Here is a 20,725-nt window from a genome sequence, read left to right as displayed (position 1 = left end):
ACCATAAAGTATGTAGAGGGTCTGGGCTGTGGCTCAAGTGTAGTGGAGTACTTGCTTATCACACACAAGGTCTGGATTTGATGCCCAGCACACACACAAACATAGAGTGTATAGAGTCAGCCCTTTGTATCAGCGAATTGCATGGCTGAGAGACTCTCATCCATGTATGTGAAGAGTGGAAAGAGATGAGCATGTTACTAATGATTCCATGGCCTCCTGTGGAGTAAGATAGCCTCCATCTGAAATTCAATGTGCTTTAAAAACTAGTTATGTTCATGAGCATTAAAACAAGAAGACCTTCTGTTTACTGACATGTGATTGGCTAATATTCATGCCCACTACATAAAGGGCATCTTCTTAACAATATAAGAGAAAGTCTCATTTTCCCAATTTTTTTTTTTTGGTTTGGGAATGTAGACACTAAACTAACCAACCACCCAACCAACTCACTAACCAAGCAACCGGCCTACAGTCACTCCAATAGGTCAACAGCAAAATTGGGACTTGAATGTGGTTATGAAAACTGATCACGGCTTTAGTTAAAAACTTATGTGTAGACTGAGGAACAATGAGAGCCAGACTGGGCTAAGAGTGAGACCCTGTCTCCAAAGAGAGAAAAGAGAGACGGGAAAGGGAGAGAGAGAGAGAGAGAGAGAGAGAGAGAGAGAGAGAGAGAGAGAGAGAGAGAGAGAAATGGAAAAAGGGGCAGGGGAAGGAAGAGGGAGAGAGAGAGAGAACTAATCTCTCAGGGCACTTGTCTGTTTATTTTTAAGAAATGATGTCAGCCTTAAGACCCTCATTGTCCTCAGCTCCAAATCCCCAGGGTTGCCAGATGAAACTCAAGATGACCAGGTGACTCAGAATTTCAGGTAAGCATTTTTAAGGCAAAAATACCTTTTAAAATAAGTATATCCCAAATACATATAAGACATGCTTATAGCAAAAAGTTATAGGTTGTTTGCCTCATAAAGGAATTGAACTGAGAGTCTTATAGTTTCAGGTAAATTTCTAAATCTGGCAACCTATGGAGGAGAGGTCAGCTGGATTTAGGTCATGTTCTGGCTCTGGCTAGTAACAGAGTCAATCCATTGCTAAAGAATTGCTCCCCACCCCCATTTCCTATTCTTCAGAGCCAGCAGTCAGAGTAGATCGTAGAGGACTGAGGAAGAATTGCTTAACCAGGACAAGTGTGTTAGCTCATTGGGGTTACTATCACAAAGGGCTGAAGTCTGAGTGGCTTATTCAAATAAACAACCATAAAACAAAACAAAACAAAGAAAAACAAGAAACTATTTCTCATAGTTCAAAAGGATAGAAGTTTTAATGTCAGCATGGCGAGATTACAGGGAGGATTCTAGACTGCCAGATTTTTATTCTGCTCTCCCCTAGTAGAGAGAGGCAAGAAAACTCTCCCCGTCTCCTCCCTTTATAAGGCATTAATCTTATTCATCTTCTTACCTAACGGCTTCCCAAAGGCCCTCACCTCCTAATACCATCACATTGAGGGACAAAGGGATAAAAATATTCAGTCCATTGCTGTAGAAAACTCTGGGAAAGCCTAGGAGAAGCTTCATAAGGCTTTATTTGATTAATCCTTTGAACGATCATGAGGTTTGCAGGCAAATGGATGGATCTAGAAAAAATCATCCTGAGTGAGGTAACCCAGACTCAGAAAGACAAATATGGTATGTACTCACTCATAGGAGGATACTAGATGTGGAATAAGGATGACTGGACTGCTACTTACATCACCAGTGAGGCTACCTGGAAAACAGGACCCCAAGAAAGACATGGGGATCACCCAATGACGGAGAAATGGATGAGATCTACATGAACAGCCTGGACATGAGTGGGAGCAATGAACAGCGAGGGTCGAGGGAAAGAGAGTGGGAGATCCTAGCTGGATCAAGAACAGAGAGGGAGCCGGGCGGTGGCGGTGCACGCCTTTAATCCCAGCACTCGGGAGGCAGAGCCAGGTGGATTTCTGTGAGTTCAAGGCCAGCCTGGGCTACAGAGTGAGTTCCAGGAAAGGCGCAAAGCTACACAGAGAAACCCTGTCTCGAAAAAAACCAAAAAAAAAAAAAAAAAAAAAGAACAGAGAGGGAGAACAAGGAATAGGAGATCATGGTAAGCGAAGACCACACGAGAAAAGGAAGAAACAAAGTGCTAAAGAGGCCCACAGAAATTCACAAAGATACCCCCACAAAAGACTGCTGGCAATGGCCGAGAGACAGCCAGGACTGACCTACTCTGGTGATGGGATGGCCAAACACCCTAATAGTTGTGCCAGAAACCCCATCCAAGGACTGAGGAATCTGGATGCAGACATCCATAGCTAGGCCCCCAGGTGGAGCGCTGGGAGTCTAATTAGCGAGAAATATGAGCGAGAATTGTTGAAACCAAGGTTGGATAAAGCACAGGGACAAATAGCCAAACGAATGGAAACACATGAACTATGAACCAAAGGCTGAGGGGCCCCCAACTGGATCAGGCCCTCTGAATAGGTGAGACAGTTGATTGGCTTGATCTGTTTGGGAGGCATCTAGGCAGTGGTACCGGGTCCTGTGCTCATTGCATGAGATAGCTATTTGAAACCTGGGACATATGCAGGGAAGCTTGGCTCAGTCTGGGAGGAGGGGACTGGACCTGCCTGGACTGAGTCTATCAGGTCAATCTCAGTCCTTGGGGGTGGCCTTGATCTGGAGGTGGTGGGAATGGGGAGTGGGCTGGGGGGAAGGGGAGGGGGGCAGGAAGGGGGAGAACAAGGGAATCTGTGGCTGTTATGTAGAACTGAATAGTATTGTAAAATAAAAGAAAAAAATAAATAAACGCTGGAGTTGGGAGGAGGCAGAGGATTCAAAGAGATGCCCCTAGATGGCACCCTTAAGCTGAAATCCCAAAGAAGTCCCCATTTTCCACAGCAGTATCTACCAGGGCCTGATGGTCTAAGGAAAACAAGCCCATTCCACCCCTCACCCCCACCCCTGGGGTGGGAAATGTGTCATACTGCAGCTACAGAAAGTGCATGCAGCCAGACAAGAGTGCCTGAAATTAAAAACTTCAGAGACACACCCTTGTCTCCCCATGCTCCCCTATGAGAGGTAAAGTCACCAACATCACACAGCCACAGCTAGACTTGGGCCCTGAGATGGGGACTCCAGAGTCCCAGCCCATAGTTTCTCACTGTAAGCTCAAAGGCCATGCTTCTGAATACAGGATGATTGCGCCCCATCCCCCAGTCCCTTGGAAACATTTTCAGCCATCGCAGCTGGGAGGGGATGTTACCATATTTGTATTTATTTCGTGGGTAGAACCCAGGAATGCTTCTAGGCACCCCTCAGTGCTCTCAGGACATCTCAGAAACGGACTCATCACAACTCAAATGCTAATAGTACTGCCATTGAGTAATTGTGCTTCTCAGGCCTGGATTTGGAATCAGGAAACATGGGTTTCTCTACCATGGATCCTTGAGAAGAGAATTTGAGTTTATTCATAAACCTTATATGCTGTGGATATCGTTCTATATAAATAAAACACTGATGGCCAGTGACCAGGCAGGAAGTAGGTGGGACAAGGAGAGAGGAGAATTCTGGGAAGCGGAAGGCTGAGGGGAGAGACACTGCAGCTACCGCCAGGACAAGCAAGCAGCATGTAAAGACTCTGGTAAGCCACCAGCCACGTGGCAAGGTATAGATTTATAAAAAATGGGTTAATTTAAGATAAAAGAACAGTTAGCAAGAAGCCTGCCACGGCCATACAGTTTATAAGTGATATAAGCGTCTGAGTGATTATTTTATAAGTGGATTGTGGGACTGCGGGGCTTGAGGAACCTGGAGAGAAGCCCTCCAGCAACACTTATCCCTCTGGCTCTCCATTTTTTTCTTTGTTGTTTTTGTTTTTAAATCCATAAAATGGAGATAATCCATCTCTAAGATTCCATGGCTGCCAACATTTGCACTTACGTAACGCCTAGACTTTCCACACACCGACTTGTGTGACTTGAACTCCGGGGGTGAATCCAGAACTGGATCTGTATGGAGAAGGGGAAACCCTAAATTCCTCTAAAAACCCACATTTGGCTGCCAATCCACCTGAGACGTGGCCCCAGAACTTTCACTCCAAGCCACTGCTGTAGGAAGTGACTGTCTCCAAGCGTTCATTTCCTCATTAGTCAGCCTCTAGAGTCTAGAAGTTTGTAGGGGTTGTTCCTAGAGTGTGTGGGAAGAAGCGAATGAGCCTGGCAAAGCTGGCAGCCGCGCAGCTGGGTGCCAGGATACCCGATCCTTCCTGTTCTGGCTGGAAAGGCAAGGCACGGACCTGTGCCTGGGCGGAGGACCAGCGCCAATCCTGGCTGAGGGGCGGGGCCTGGGAGAGGGGCGTGGCAGAAGGGCGTGGCTCCGGCCTAGTTGAAGGAAGAGCGCTGCGGGTGGGGAGGAGCAAGTCTAACTCCGGTCCACGATCAGGCCTGAGTCGGGTCTCTTCTTCCTCCCACTTCGCTTCTCGCCCTCGGTGGCTGCAGAGCTGGGTATCGGGGCAGCTAGCACCAGGTGAGAGAGCAAAGCTGTGGGGTGTGGAGCTTAGGGGACCTCGACTGGCTGAATCCTCCAAGCTCGGCCCTGGGAAGTGGAGGAGTTCAGGGGCCACCAAGGGAGAGTGCACTAGCTTCCTCCGCCGGCAGCTGTTGGCCTCTGGGTTGGTCTTGAAGGTACCTGATGCGGATGGGAGGTCACGGGGAGATCCATTTCCAGCCATCCCCGCGCTTACACACCGGCAGCTAGATCTGGTTAGAAAAGGGGGCGGGGGGCGCCAGTGCCAATCCGCGAACGAGGCCCTGCCTCCTTTTTGGGAAACCTGCATGGGAAGACTTGGAATCTTGCTTGGGCATCCACAGCTTCTCCCTAGGACTGGTCAGTAGGGGTGGCCATGCGCCACAGTAGGAGGGAGCTGCAGGTATCAAAGGTGGGTTTGCCCCAGAAGATCAGTGACAGGGTGCCCAACTACCCTGAGTTCCGTTTCTTAGTTTTGGGGCCGGCTGGTCGGGGGTCAGATTTACATCTGCATCACACCCTTTCCTTCTCTCTGGATCTCCGCCCTTAGATTGAAAGTCTCAACACTCTTCGGAAAGGGGGACCGGGATAGGTTTCCAGGCGTCCGGAAGGCCCTGTCCACAGCTTGGGGATTCGACCCAACCCGCAGCTGGAACGTTCACGGTGGCGGTTTGCTCGTGGGACGCTGGAGTCGGGAGGCAAGGCTTTATTTGGAGCCTTGTAAGGGGCGGGGCCTGTTCTCTGAGAACCTGACTAGGCCCCCAAGCTCAGAGTAGGCGGGGCGCCCTAGGCTAGTTGGGGTGGCGCCTGCTGTCCTTCCCTAAGACGCTGCTTAGTGTCTGCCCAGGGACCCTAGAAGGAGTAGAGGGCCTGGGAATTGGTTGGTGGCTAGGTAAATGCGTGTGCCAACTGTGGTCCTCCGCCTTCTTCCCACGCTTGCCTCCATCAGACTCCCCAGACAGGTCTGGATGGCACTTCTTTCCCAGGGAAAGAAGACTTGTAAGGGGGCAGCTGGGCTTGTTTTAGCCCGCTGTAGAGATGAGATTAGGTGAACTGAAGGCTGGGACCATCCTAAATTCAACATCAATGCCAGCTGCTGCATTAACGACATAAATATGGGGCAGGAGTTGGTTCTCCCCTGGCCAAGAGGAGAGGATCTCTTTTCAGCTGGTGTGATGAAACCGTGCACACTAGACTGTAGTGTAGACAGTGGTAAGGTATGCTTCCTCACTGTAACACAGGACAGGCAAGTGGGATATTCAATATGGTAAATAAACGTGATGTGAGGCCCTCTCAGTTACCTTTTGCACCGAGACAGAATCTACTGACACAATTACATGAGATCAGGAGATTATTGTCTGCCAGGAGATAGGCAGAGATCCCGTTCTGTCCAACCCAGACAGATGTTCTGGGAAACAGAAAATAAGAATAATATATATTTTTTTAATTTGAAAACTCAACCAGGGCTAAAGGTGTATCTAATTTGGCTCATTGCCTTCGTGAAAAACGCATAAACAATGGGAAGTCTTGCAAATTCTAGGCTGTTGAGTGACAGAAAATAATTGTGCCTCAGCCTTGGGGACGAGTAGTGTTAGTGAGGACCTCACCATACATAAATAAAGGGTGGCATTGTGTTATGTGCCTAGGGGCCAAATAAAGAAGAGTCCCCATTGGAGGAGAAAAGAGAGACTGGGAGTGGAAGATTGAACAGTAATTCAGTTTTCTTGTTTGTCAAATGTTCTTTCAACATTAGGCTAAAGGATATACATGTCTTCCTAGCTCTTTTTCTATACCGTGTGTGTGTGTATGTGTGTGTGTGTGTGTGTGTGTGTGTGTGTGTGTGTAAAACAGTGAAGTGTTTATAATATATGGATTTAACTTCTTCCTTCTAGCTTGCTGGTCATTATATATTATAAACAGGAATGTGATTTTCTGTTTACATAACTTTGGGTATATTTTCATATATCTATTATCTTCATTTAGGTTCATGATAAATAAATTGCTGAATCAAAGTGTGTGCAGCTTAAAAATTTGATAAATATTATCAAGATATGTCCATCCGCATGCCCACCATCAGTATGTAGGGGATGGTACAAGCTCCTTGGAGACTGCTAATGATTCAAGAAACTTTTTGTTTTCTTCAGTGATAGCAAGAGACAGGCGACATGAGAGATTGGGCTACATGCTGCATCAGTGAACTTACTGGTAGAAGAAATAATCTAGAGCGAAACTGAAGGACATTTCAAGATGGCTAAAGAAGAGCCCCCGAGTGTCTCCAGAGACTTACAGGAGCTGCAGAGGAAGCTGTGTTTGCTGCTGGAGTCCTTCCAGAATAACTCAAAGGTCAGTCTCCAATGCCATGTATAATGGGAAGTTAACACTGGGCTGAACAAGACAGAATGCTGTTTCTTCCTCAAATAGGAATTTACAGGAAAGTCAAGAGTCTTTTTCATAGTACCTTGCTATGTCTGGGTTGTGGCCATGTTCATTGTGGCTGCTAGAGCATCAGCGACCATACTGACATTTGAGGCGACAGGACAGCAGGGGAGTGGGAAGAACAATTGTTTTCAAGCCACCTCCAAACTAAGGAAGATTCCTGGAAGTCACAGAGAATTGCAGACCACTTCTAGTTACATCCCACAGAATGCAGACTTTGGTTGGATAGTTACCCGTCATGGCGACTGCCATCTTCCCCTGGATTGAAAGAGGCCACTCTTAGTCCACATGGCAGACACTACTCTTTTCTTTGAAAAGTTTGGTTCATCTATTTCCCTAAGAAAGGGGCCAGCCAATACCTAGTTTAAGATCTGTGTTTTGTATTTCATTAGAAATCTGTCATCCGACAGAAATGTGATTTTAGCCACATGTGCACTAAAATTTTTTGGTACCTAATCTTAAGTACAAAGAAGCAATGGGTTAATTTTAAGAATATCTCTTAGTTAATATATCAAAAAATAGTATCGTTTCAGCATGTAGTCATTATAAAAAATTAACAGAAAAGAAAATATTTTACATTCCTTTTTGTACTGACTCTGAAATCTAGGTTGAGTGGGTGAAGCTCTTGTCTGGCTATCATAAGCACGTAGGTTTTAATTCCCATACCCACATAAAGATGGGTGCAGAAGCACATCTCTATTATCCCAGTGTTTCTATAGCAACATGGGAGGTGGAGATAGGAGGGTCCTGGGAAGCTTGTGGGCCAGCTAGCCTGTCTTATTCAGTGGAAAATAAAACGAAATCCCAAGGAGACCCTGTTAAAAAGAACAGGTAGGAGGCAAGGGCCAACACCTGAGGCTGTCCTCAGACTTCCACATGGGTACCATTACATGTATGCACTCACATACATGAAAACACACACATTCACTTACATTGTATATACATATATACAAAAAGATTTTTTTTAAAAAAGTGCTAGCTAGCTAATACTATTATCATTTTGTCTTTCTGGACTTCTATGCCATGTATACTTAAAGTATGTATGTATATAAAGTGATGGGAACTCTTTTGTAATTTTTTCCCTATTAGACAGCACATTTCACCAGCATCTATAAAACAGATCCATTGCCATCTAAAGTCATATGCTTCACAGAAGTCTTCTGTGGGACATGCTTCAGAATGCATTTGGCATACTGCTGACTTACCAGTCTATTTTTAAAATGGACAAGCAGCTTTTTAGTTAGTTGGCCGAGACTCTATTTAATGAGTTGGCTCAGTTACAAAGGTCCTCATGGCCTTTGCACATTTACAGTTCATTCTCATGACTTCTGGGAGATGTTCTCTGTAAAGGCATCAACAGACACTGGATTCAAAAATACCAAACAGACCACTGGTTCTCTAGGAAATAAGGAACTCAGGTCCTTCAAGCTTCTAGTCACAACAGATGGGGATATGGTCCTTATCTTATGTGTATTTCTGGAAAGATGCATTAATGTATATAATGTACACTGTTGATTGTTGACATTGAATGCTGGGCCAGCAGCAGGCTGATTCATGTCTCAAACAAACATACACATCTTCTTCATAAGGAACTATAACAGAAAGATACTGGTGGTGGTCATGGCAATGTGCATTAAAAAATGTTGGGATTGCCAACCAGAAATCAAAAATATAAACTTTGTGACATTAAATAGGCCATGATGCTATAGTTTGGTTCTTCAGTGTCCCAGAGAGGCCCACATGCTAAAGGCTTGGCCAAGGGCATGGTTATGGGGAGATAGACTCTTCAGACTTCATTGAATTTCAGGCTCAAACCAAACAAGCTGGGGATGTGCTTGTCAGATGACTCAGTCTTGACATCAAAGATGCTCAGAGGACTCATTTTAGGTTCCAAATAAATTTAAGTGAGTAGAAAAATCCTCAAACATGGGATTGCAGATGATAAGGATTGTGTGTTTATTAACCTTATTGAGGCCTTACTAAACTCCAACCTTTTACCAGGCATCTAGCACATCTTAGTTAATATTTATACCTACCTTCTGAAGTAGGCATTTCAAAGCAGATGAACTTTCTTCTTCTTTCCTTTTGACAGCTCAGCTGTGCACACCAGAGTAGGTTTGGACGAGATAATTCCCCAGCTAGCTCCACTCAGAAAGGTGGGGAACTTGTCAGTTCTCTATGGCCTGAGGTTCTCAGGTAGTCTTGAGATGGAATTATGTCTCTTACAAGTTTTTAGTATATTAAGTTATGTTACTTGTCCTTTTAAAAATATTCATTTTATGTGCATGTGTGTGCTACATGGGTTGTGCCTGAATGCATGTATGTGCATCACCTACATGCAGTCCCTGCAGAGGCCAGAAGAGGGCATTGGATCCTTGGAACTGGAATTACAGCCACCTATGTGGGTTCTGGGAACTGAACTCAAATGCTCTTCAAAAGCAGTGAGTGCTCTTAACCACCCAGCCACCTCTCCAGCCCACAGGTTACATTAGTGTAAAGTGACTTTGAAAGAAAAAGGAGAACAAAACACCTATGAACTGTGTCAGTCAGATTCTCTGTTTTAGATCATCCTGGGGCAGAGGGCAGGATAGAACAGAGTAGCTCACATCATGGTAGCCAGTAAGCAGGGGGATGGGATGGGGATAGACAGACAGACAACACACACACACACACACACACACACACACACACACACACACACAGAGAGAGAGAGAGAGAGAGAGAGAGAGAGAGAGAGAGAGAGAGAGAGAGAGAGAGAGAGAGATTGCTTCAGCTAGGCTCTATCTCCTGTAATTTCCACAACCATCCAAACAAGCAGGATCAGCTGGGGACCAAGGCTTCTTCACAGCATGTGAATCAGCAGGAGCTGCTTTATATTCAAATTGTAACAAAAGCCATCACTTACAAACAGTGGTGGTAACCCCAGTGAGCAGTAAGACCCTTCAGTGTGTAATGTTTACATACTAGTGAGTGTAACCACAGCAGATGTAATTATGTATTTTTATTTTCACTTGGTGGGGTGCTGTTTTTTCATGCCGAAGTGTGGGACTTCAGAATAATTTACACTGGACTTCAGAATAATTTACACGTATCACTAGAACATCAAACAAAGGATATCAGATTGACATACCATAATTTATATAGCCACCCCTTGTCTCTGGGAAATGTAGATTGCTTCTTTCCCTCATGTAATTTGTGCTCTTTTCTCACGGTTTAATGAGCTCTTTGAACTTCAGATGAGGCTACATAGGCCTCTAGATGGAATGGGTATGAAATTGTTCCATCCTGTCTGTAGTGCTTGTCCAGGTCTTAATTGTCTTACTTCCAGAATTCAAGAGACAGGAACTTGCTTAAAATAGTTTAAGCAAGTGGACAGGTAGGACCTTCCATGGCTTTAAGAGACTTTAAGATGTCCCCAGGAGCTGTGGGTGGAGTAAAGCATGGCTGTCTCTGGACTAGAACCAGGGTCAAGCTGGTGGCTGGTGCCAGAAGTAGCTCTCAGCATGCCTCTTCCTTGGCTGTGTAGCTTCTCACATTAGCTCCTTGTGTATTCCCTTCATCCCCAGACTCTGCAGCCTACTTCCCTTGGTGTTGCCATTCACATGGGCATGGTTGTCCAGGCTGGTACCCTCCTCTCCTCATGTCTCCTTTAGCACCTGTTGAAGATCTAGGAGTTTCAGTTTCCTATCCGTGGAAACACGAGTGTTGCTGGTACATTCATTCACCTGTGGCCCATTGGACTGGGACCTGGGATTTTGTTTGAAATGCACATGTCAGGGGTGCCCTCCTGCTGGGGGAAGGAGCCATTTTCAGGGAAGCGGAACACTGGTAGAACACCAGTAGGTGGGTGACCAGGTTGGCATCTCCTGATGTGAATTTTCTGTGACAGATGATTTTCTTCTCATGTCGGACCTTCCTTGGCATGAGGAAGATTTTAGGACCACCTCCCAGGAATCCACATGCCGTACCTGGATTATGTACCAGCAGGCACCCAGAGCCTAATCCAGGAGAGGCTGTTGTAGCACAGTGCCTCTGACTTGTTATCACTGTGTCGTGATCCTGACTGCTGTCACTGTCCTCTGTCTACCAGGTCCTTCTCCTGTAAGGCAGTGAGAAACAGTGAGTCGATTGTCTTACATTCTCACAGTAGAGAGTTTTCCTGGCTGTGAATAGCCTCAGGTGGAACCATCTTGTCACACATCCTGACCACGTGGACCTGATTCTAGAAGCTCTCATGCCAGAGTGCATTTATAAATAAATGCTCTTGTCTGACCTTGGGTACATTAATTCAGTTCGTTTCCAGCTCCTCTTATCTGGAATGAGCAACACCAGGCCTTGGGCTGCTGGGAGGATTATCTGGGATGCCATTTGAGAAGGCTCTTGCACTAGCCTGGCTATGATGGTGCCATTTTCTCAAAGTCTGGCATCTTGGGTTGTTCAGGTTAGCAATGGAAAATTGCAGGGCATGCCACAGCATGCTAACTTCTCTCTCTTTCTTCCTATTGTGACATTCTGTCTGTTGCCAGGAAAGTGAAACATGGTGATGTTTGAAGCCTTTGGTCTTGGGTATTGTTAAGTTGCTCTTCAATGTCTGCCCTGCAACTTTGTAGGGGAAAATACATGAAGACATATATGGAGGGCCTGACATGTTAGCCGCTAAGCTAGCCAGGCACCTTTAGGGGAGAAGGCCTTACTGCATACTTTCAAAGTAGCCTTTGTTTCTCTTCCGTTAGAAGTGGCTTGGGGGGAGGGATGGTCAGCAGGTAAGGTGCCTGAGGAAGTGAGTTCAGTTCTCAGAAGCGTCACTAAAAAAGAATACAGGAGTGATGGCTTATACTTAGATGCCAGTATTGGGGAGGTGGAGACAGGTGGATCTCTGGGGCTTGGTGGCCTGCCAGTCTAGTCTAATTGGTGAGTTCCAGGCCAGTGAGAGACAGGTAGATAGATAGTTCCTGAGGAACAACACTTGAGGGTATCCTTTGGCCTTCAAATGTGTTCCACACACATGTGCACCCAAGTGAGCACACACACACACACACACACACACACACACACAGAGAGAGAGAGAGAGAGAGAGAGAGAGAGAGAGAGAGAGAGAGAGAGAGAGAGAGAGAGAGAACTGGGTGTTTCCAGAGGAGTTCACATCACTATTTTTAGTAGCATGAGTTTAGAGTGCCCTAAAGTACTCCTGCATGCTGTTTTTACCTTTTGAACATGTGCTTTATGACCTTGAGTTAAGCATGTTCCCGAATCTTTCCTTCTCGAACTGAACATGCTGGGGAATGTGCTGACCTCTAAAGTGTTTTCCTATATGGATATGTGTAGCTCTCTGGATGATCCCCCCCTTCCCTTGCTCGAGGGTGTTACTTTGGGAATGACCCCTGCAATCTCCTTACCTGCTGCAGGTAGGGAGTCTTCATGGCCCTGCCTATTTTGGCTTTGCACTTGGCAAAATGCAAGCCCATTGGTTAGATTATTAAAAAGGTGCCTGGAACCTGTATTTAATGAGCGTAATCGTTAGGTACACATGAACCATGCTGTCTCCACGACTTTCTGTCCTGACGAAGGTCATTCTTTCCCAGAGAAAGCAATTCCTGGGTTGACTGTTTTGTCTTAGTTACTTTTCTATTGCTGTGATCAACGCAACTTACAGAAGGAAGGGTTTATTTTGGGTTGATGGCTCCAGAGGGCTAAGAGTCCTTCACCATCACATCAGGGAAGTGTGGTAGCAAGCACCAGGCATGGTGGCAGGAATAGCTGAGAGCTCACACCTCAACCCCAAGCAGGAAGCAGAGAACAACCTCATGATGGTGTAAGTCTTTAAACTCTCAAAACCCGCCCTCAGTGTGACAGGTTTCCTCCAGCAAGGTCACAGCTCATAAACCTACCCAGTCAGTACCACTGGCTGGGGACCAGTTACTCCAATATCTGAGCCTATGGGGCCATTCTCATTCAAATCACCACGTGGTTTAATGTATTGGTGATGGGGATGGTTTGCCAGTCTGCCTGCCTGCCCTCCTTCCTTCCTTCCTTCCTTCCTTCCTTCCTTCCTTCCTTCCTTCCTTCCTTCCTTCCTTCCTGTTTCCCTCCCTCCCTCATCCTCTCTTCTTCCCTCACTTCCTCCTCTCCTTCCTTCCTCCCTTCCTCCCTTCCTCCTAATGTGAGATCTTGATAGACAGCCCAAGCTGGCCTCAATCCTCCCGCCTCCCAAGTGCTGGAATTAGCTATATCTATGTGCCACCATTCCTGCTTTAACTGGCACACTCTTTAAATAGTGTCTTTGCATTTCTGAATGATCTGTTTGGGGGGTGTTTAGAGGCCAAACTCAGAAGAGGTTCTGAAAGAGGGTGGTTCTCTGAGGACTGGAAGTAGGACATTCTTACCTTTTGCTTCTTGGATTCCCCATGCCAAAACTGTCCCCAGGTCCTATTGGTTTCTCCTTTGTCATTTAATCTGCGGGCTACATCCCTCCCCTGCCTCACTGGCCCAGATTTGGCCACTCACTCATACTCTTGCCTGGTTTCCTGTAAATCTCCCTAATTGCCTCTTGCATACCCATCCCAGGTTCATCTTACTTAAATTTCTCCTTTGTGTATGTCACAGCCCCAGCCACATGCTCTCAATTTACCCCTTATTTTATTTATTTTTTCCTGCGATAAAACTTACATAGTACAATAGACAAATCTGAGTCACATATATAATTTAAATGTTTTTATTTTAAAACAAAATGAGCCAGGGGTGGTGAGTCTTACTTATCATCCTAGTACTCCAGTTATGAGGCAGGTGAATTATAAGTTCAAGGCAATAGTGACACTCTATCTCAAATTAAAAATAAATAATAAAAAAGGAAGCCATGAAATGAAACCGAATATAGCCTAAACTATGATTTAAGTATGTGGTTATTTTAAGAAACCATTAATGAGATAGCCTTGATTTTTTTCCCCTCAAACACATAGAGCGTATCTCATTCAGATGCCGGATTTCCATTTCTTCAGCATTCACAAACTTTATCCGCCTCCCTCTCCTTCAGTGCCCTAACGTAGGACGGTCTCAGAGGTGGTTCCTGGTGTGCTTACAGGTTACTAGACAGCTAAACCACAGATCTTGGAAGGCAGGAGGCAGCATGGCTAGAAGACATTGTGTGGTGTGCCAGGAAGTGAAGTTTGTCATGTTTTAGGAGGCAGTGTTGAAGCCCAGGACAGTGTCTGTGGCTGCTCTCAATGGCCTTCTCTGTTTAAGCAGGGTGAGCCATGCCTGGTTGCCATCCCCTGACCTGTAAACCCTCCTCTTTCTAACTTGCCTCCAAATTCCCACCCATAGGATTACTTAGATGGAAATCTGTTTCCAGGAGAAGTATGTGATTTGGAAAAAGGCATTTTTGATAATGGCACTTCATTTCAGCCACTGGCTTCCAAGGTCCTAAGGAATGAGACAAAGGAAAGACCAGTTTTTGATGGAGGAAGTGCTCCCTGCCCCCAGATTTTTTTCTTTTTATTCACTGTTATGTTTTTGAAAAAAAAAAATTTTATACAATATATTCCATCCTGGTTTCCTCTTCTTCCTCCTTCTCCTCCCAGATAGTCGGCCCCCACCCAACTCCATGTCCTTTCTTTCTCTATCTTCAAAACAAACAGGCACACTGGACAGTGGTGGCGCACACCTTTAATCCCAGCATTTGGGAGGCAGAGGCAGGCGGATCTCTGAGTTTGAGGCCAGCCTGGTCTACAGAGCGAGTTCCAGGGCTGCACAAACAAAACAAACAAACAAATAAAAACAAGAAACAGACAAACAAACAAAAACAACCAATCCTAAAACAGGCAAACAAAAAAACAAAGCATAATAAACAAAAAGAAAACAACACAAGAAACATACACATACAAAATCCATAAAAACACAAAATTGGAAACCATAATATACAAGCAAAAGGCCAGTAAGACAAAAAAAAATAAATAAATAAATAAAAAAATAAAAAAATGCCCAAACAGAGCACTATGACACAAAAAGTCTACAAAAATACCATTGAGTTCATTTCATGTTGGCCATCTACTGCTGGGCATGGAGCCTACTCATAAGACAGTGAGACTCCATTTAAAGAAACTCATTTTTTCCTTTGCAAGTGGATAGCGTCTTAGTTAGGGATGGAAGCCCATGCGCATTTGACCCTCTCAGTGCTGGGAAGATGTCCACCTTGAAATCGTGCAGGCCCTGTGCATGCTGCCACAGTCTCTGTGAGTTCAGATGTGCAGTAGTCCTGTTGTGTCTGGAAGATGCTGTTTCCTTGGAGTCTTCCATTCCCCTTGACTCTTAGATCTTTCTGCTTCCTCTTTCCCACTGTGAACCCTGAGGGGAGGGGTTTGATGAAGACATCCCATTTAGGACTGAATATTCCCAAATCTCTCATTCTCTGTACAGTTTTCCGGCTGGGTGTCTCTGCATTCGTCCTGTCTACTGCAGGAAGAAGTGTCTGCTGACGGCTGAGTGAGGCACTGATCTATAAGCAGAGCAGAATGTAGTTAGGAGTCATTTTATCACTGTTTCTCTAGCAGAACAATAGTATTTGGCTTCCCCTAGGCCCATCTAGTCTAGATTCTTGGCCACGGGAGCAGTGTGAAGCATGCATGGGTTCCATTTTGTGGCGTGGGCCTTAAATCTAATCGTAGAGTGGTTGCACCCACCGCATTCCTGCTGCTGCTGCTGCTGCACATGTGGTCAAGTCATTGCTGCAGACTGCAGAGTTGGTAGCTGGGTTGGTAGTTACTTTTCTACGGGAAGGTGTCTGAATGATGGGATCTTTCAGGGAATGGGCTCCAATGCCGGTAATGAGGAGGGTGAAACCCTGAGACCTGAAAACTGAGGGGGATGCTCATCCTTGTGAGGCTGACTAAGACCAACTCTGCACGAGAGCAGCCTTCTCCATAGAGTGTGGTTCCCCCATCCCTTAGCCTGGTGAAGGAGGGCAACCTGTTTATTAAAGCATTATATGGTTGCCGTCATCAGTCTGTGGCCAACTATAGCATCCGGCTTGGTACCATGGAAGCATTGATGAGGTTGCAAGTCATTGTATGCATTTGGCATTTGGAGTCAAAGATCCAAAGTTTGAATATCTAGGCTTTGTCCCTTGGAAACTGGGTGACTCCAAAGAAGCCATTTAGCCCATCGCATCTCAAACTTTAATGTGTACACAAAGCACCTGGGTTCTTGTTGAAAAGCAGAATTGGATGCAGTAGGTGTCAGGTGGAGCCTAATGCTCCTCATCTCCAATAAGCCTGTGAGTGATGCTGAGTAGCTAGGACTTAACTCTTCTGTTCCTTGGTGACCTTAGTCATGACAACCTTGTCTGCAGAGCAGTAGGCACATTGCACACATAAGAGGGTGTTATTCAGAGAGGGTGTGTGTTAGGCAAGAGAGCGGTAACCTGACCTTTCCTCCTTTCACAGGACTTGACACTGGGTGGGAACCTCACACTTGCCCCCCTCCCCACAGCTTCCTTATGTTGCTGCCAGGTGCCTCATGTCTTGGGAGATGTTTTGTACTGATGTCTGTGAGCCTCTGACTTGCCAGAGGCCTCCGCCTCTGGCTGTACTTCCCACAGCTGGGGCAGATCAGCTCAGTCTGAGATTTGAACACAGTGCTTAACCCTGGCTTTTTGTCCTTTGCCTGCAGGTGGTTGCCTTCATGAAGTCCCCAGTGGGTCGGTACCTGGACAAGCATCCTTTCCTGGCTCTCACCGTGCTGATGTTTGTTAGCATGTCAGCCATCCCTGTCGGCTTCTTCCTGATCATCGTGGTGCTCACCTCCCTGGGTGCCCTTATGGGGGCCATAATATTGGAAGGTACTCTGTTCAAGGTTATTGGGAAGTAACTCAATAGGGTGGACAGCTTTTATTGAACATCTGCCATTCTTATCAAAGATAAGTCTTTCTGGTCCAAGGCAGCTTGTCAGAGTAATTAAAACACAGGCTCTTATGTTCTATCAGCCATCCATGACCACCATTGTGATTTGGGATGTGACTTACTCCTTCTGAGCCTTAAATTAGACAGGCAACAAGATAAGCAAAGAGACCCCAAGTGTAATACGGTTTGTGAACAGTAGGGGATGGAGGCAACCAGAGGCCCAGCCGGTTGATACCAGAAGCTGAGGCCGACCTAGGTGTTGAACTTCCTGCCATTATAAATGATGTCAGAAATGTGAATTTTTATGGGAAACCTCCTGATTTCAAAAAATCCAGGTTAGCTGCCAATATTTGAAATACCCTTTTAAAAGCCCAGGGTCTTCTCATTTTCAGTCCATTTCAGATGAAGGCACCTCCTAACCATGCTCTCCTCCTAGGACTGATCATCTCTGTGTGCGGCCTCTCACTGCTCTGCATCCTCTGTGGCTTGGGCTTCGTATCGCTTGCCATTTCAGGGATAACCATGGTGTCCTATGTGGTCGTGTCCTGCCTCATGAGCTACTGGTTTTCTCCCAGGTAAATACACGCCAATGGAACAACTCAATCTTGGGCATTTGAGGGCATTCACACAGATTAACTCTCTGCTCCCTCTTGGTGTCTAGCAGCCAAATTATAAGAGATGGGTGTTCTTCACAGCTGCCTGTAGACATTAGATGTCAGCTCCATGTTCACAGTAGAGTGTCACACACATACATACAAACATCACTCCCCTCGTCCATCACCCATAGAGCTCATCTCATGGCTGTAGTAGCCTGTGAGGCAGTTACTTACTCTTTTAAAAAGATATCTGTTTAATGTACAAAGGCCAAATGGGGGCAGAGTTTAGGTGGTTTGGGAGGCAGGTGAACAACAGGAGGCTTGTTCGTCAGGTTGCCATGCCTACCTCCCAGGGTGGTACAGGAGCCGGGAAGTAGCTATCCCCACAGTCTACCTCGGTCTCCTCTGCTTGTCACAGTATGAGCTTCTCCGCATGGTGAATGTGGCTCATGTTTACTATGTGGAGTTTTTGCCCCCATAGTGTGGCTCCTGGGTCTGGAGGAACAGTGACCTTTTTAGATGCTGGAGGGAGACCCAGCGGTGCTGGAGTGCTTGGGAGACAATCTTTCATAATGTGCTACCTCCTGCTACTCAAGGGGTTTTCAAAGGCCACTGTTTTGATACTTGATTTTTGTGCTGCGTATAGATTTTAGACTCTAAGTTCCCATATACTGAGTCTCTCTTGTACTTGAGTTTTCGCTGATTTGATGACTGTGGCTAAGGTACTTGCTTCTTGTATTGCTTAGTGCCAGAGTCTGTTGAGCACATTCCAGCCTCATCTCATTTAACTCTTGGGGTGAGCCTCATTCTGTGATTGGGAAGTGAAAGCCAAGTGCACAAGCTGAGACTAGCCGGGAAGGGACTTAAATCCAGGACAGCTGAATCTGGTAAAACTCTCAGCCAAACATAAAGTGGCTATGAAGCATAGATAATCAACAATCTCTGGAAAGGGACGACAGTAAATACTCTAGGGCATTTAACCCGTGGCCAGCCTCTCAGCTCTGCTGCTGTACCATGAGAGCAGGTAATAAGCAAATAAGCTGGTCTGGCTGTGTTCCAGTGAAACTTTATTCAGACTTTACAAAAACAGATGGCTTCAAATCTATGGCCATGAGTGATTTGCCAGCCCACTCTCTAAAAAAACCATTAGGACCCTGAGCACAAAAGGCTGTCTTGTCACTTGTCTAGCTTGGTCAAGGTCCTGGGTCTGACCCCCAGCCTTCCCCTTCCCCTCAAAAAGTTTATCCTGTTCTTATCTTCTGTTGATGCATCTGTGATCTTAAATCGCTCAGGGGTTGTTCTCACACGATTGCTTAAGTGATAATCCCTGGAGTCATAGCCAGATTCTCATAAGTTGCTTTGATCACTATCAGTTTTAAAGGACACATGGTGCCCTATTTGGCTTATTCCTCCAATGCTGTGGAGCTAAAATCCCTCCCCATCCTTGAACTCTGCTTTAATTAGGCTGCGTGCTTAGAGATCATACTGCAGAAGGTAGCCTAATGAGGTGCTCCGGAGACAGCTCTGGTGGAAGTCCCGAGAGTGAGGATCCGAGTTTGGAACCCCAGAACCCACATGAACATGCCAGGCATGGTATTCACTTGTAATCTCAGCACTGGTGAGACAGAGATAGCTGGGTTGGTGTGGCTTGCTGGCCAGCCAGCCCAGCCTATTCAGAGAGTTCCAGAGCAATGGGAGACCATTGCTCTCTCACCGTGCTGGGGCACAGTGAGAGAGCTCATGAGCACAAGAGACCCTTCCTACCAAGTGAAGTCTCTCCTTAGAGCTGCTCCTCATTCTCCCCAAAGACACATCGTTAGCTACAACTTAGATGTCAATCAGCTTGGAGGGAGGTTCAGCTTTCTTAGCTGCTGTGATCAGAGCCGAGAGTGCTGCCCATGTGGCTGGGCCATTCTCGATGTTGCTCCTAAGCGAATCATTTTGTGTTTTCACCCCACAGGCCACTGACCCAGCAAAGTGCCAACACTGACTGTCAGCTGGCTATGAAGTCCACCGACTTCGAGGGCCTCTACCAGGAATGACGGGCCGAACGGAAGCAGAGGTTGCATTCTAAGCATGCCGGGAAAAGCTCTTCCGGTCACCGCTTGCGTCATAGCTCAGAGAGAGGGCGGGAGGCTTGCTCTGCTTCGCCACTCACTGTGTCTAACGTTCTGCAGTGGCCAGCTGCCTCCCCACCCCTCCCTGCTCCCCAGGATGCAGTCTTGACCTTCGCGGAGTCCTAGCCTTCTTGAACCGGGAAGCTTGACCACTAGGGACTGTGGGTTGTTGAGTCCCAGGCCCCAACTGGGAGTAAGGTAGATTTGTTTGTGAAGTTTAGTTTCATTTTATTGGGGGGGGGGGATGAAGAAGAGGGATTCCCCCCAGTTGTTTGAAATAAGAGGTAAAAAGAAAGAACCCAAAGAGAGCCAGCTCTTCTACCTTTTATCACTTTTTTCTCAGAAAGAGCAGCAACATCTGGGAATCGTGGCCTTTTTAAACTTGAAAAGCAATCTTAACCTTGCAGCCAGGAGTCCTTTAGAAAAAGTCTCAAGGCTTAGTTGTTGAGTGCCTTGATCTTTGACATATTTGCACTTGATATGTTTATATTGATTTTTAAAAGAGCTTGCAGTATCAAGCAATTTCTTAACAAACAAACCAGATACTGAAGACTACAAAGAAAAAAAAAGCCTGTGTGATTTCCTCTTCATTTACTATGGTATTCTATTAAATATTTATTTGGTTCTTGTTATGTTCTCTTTCCTACCCATTCTCATATGTCAGACATGCATTAATCAGATTTCTGTCAGCTATCATGACAAAATACCAGAGCTAATTGTCTTTATAAAGGAAAAAACACGGCTTGTGCTTTTAGAGGTTTCAGCACAGAGCCTCTTAGTCCTGTTGATTTGGGCCTGAGATGGCATAGTACATGGCTGGAGTTCCTTATGGGGGCCTGCTCACCTCATGGTGGCTAGGGAGCAGAAAGAAGAGCCTGGGGTCCCTAAGGGCAGCCCCCAATGACCTAACTTCTTCCCCTTAGGCCCCATTCTCTAAAGAATTCCTCCCCATTCCTTCTATCCCATTAACACCATGGTCTGGTGACTAAGGCTTTGACATGTGGACCTTGGGAAGACATACAAAACAAAGCAAGTTCTCTGTTGATTTCACAGCCCATCCTGTGTAATGTGGGGCATTAGTTACTTTTCTTATTGTGATCAAATACCCAACAAGTAGCAACTTCAGGGTGGAAAGG

General features: G+C 46.0%; 1 protein-coding gene across 2 annotated transcripts; it reads left to right on the top strand.

Moving 5' to 3' along the window:
* The first annotated feature begins 4,400 nt into the window (after positions 1-4,400).
* Tmem159 (transmembrane protein 159) lies at positions 4,401-19,894 on the top strand. Of its 2 annotated transcripts, none has more exons than XM_028867828.2 (5): positions 4,401-4,547; positions 6,692-6,890; positions 16,647-16,815; positions 17,313-17,451; positions 19,433-19,894. In XM_028867828.2, the coding sequence occupies exons 2-5, from the start codon at positions 6,795-6,797 to the stop codon at positions 19,512-19,514; spliced, it is 486 nt and encodes a 161-aa protein (XP_028723661.1). In that variant the 5' UTR covers positions 4,401-4,547; positions 6,692-6,794; the 3' UTR covers positions 19,515-19,894. The 2 variants fall into 2 exon arrangements, with proteins under 2 accessions (XP_028723661.1, XP_028723662.1); XM_028867829.2 differs by lacking the exon at positions 4,401-4,547 and adding an exon at positions 4,554-4,705.
* The last annotated feature ends 831 nt before the right edge of the window (positions 19,895-20,725 follow it).

Source organism: Peromyscus leucopus, chromosome 1 (assembly GCF_004664715.2).
Source record: "Peromyscus leucopus breed LL Stock chromosome 1, UCI_PerLeu_2.1, whole genome shotgun sequence".
NCBI classification, from domain to species: Eukaryota; Metazoa; Chordata; class Mammalia; order Rodentia; family Cricetidae; genus Peromyscus; species Peromyscus leucopus.
The sequence above is the reverse complement of the archived record's forward strand: the minus strand, read 5'-3'. Positions and strand labels throughout refer to the sequence as shown.

Excerpts from the sequence above, each read along its gene's own strand:
- Tmem159 (XM_028867828.2), top strand. The coding sequence starts at position 6,795 with ATGGCTAAAGAAGAGCCCCCGAGTGTCTCCAGAGACTTACAGGAGCTG. Across the intron at positions 16,816-17,312 it reads GGGGGCCATAATATTGGAAG|GACTGATCATCTCTGTGTGC; the intron begins GTACTCTGTTCA and ends CTCTCCTCCTAG. Across the intron at positions 17,452-19,432 it reads AGCTACTGGTTTTCTCCCAG|GCCACTGACCCAGCAAAGTG; the intron begins GTAAATACACGC and ends TTCACCCCACAG.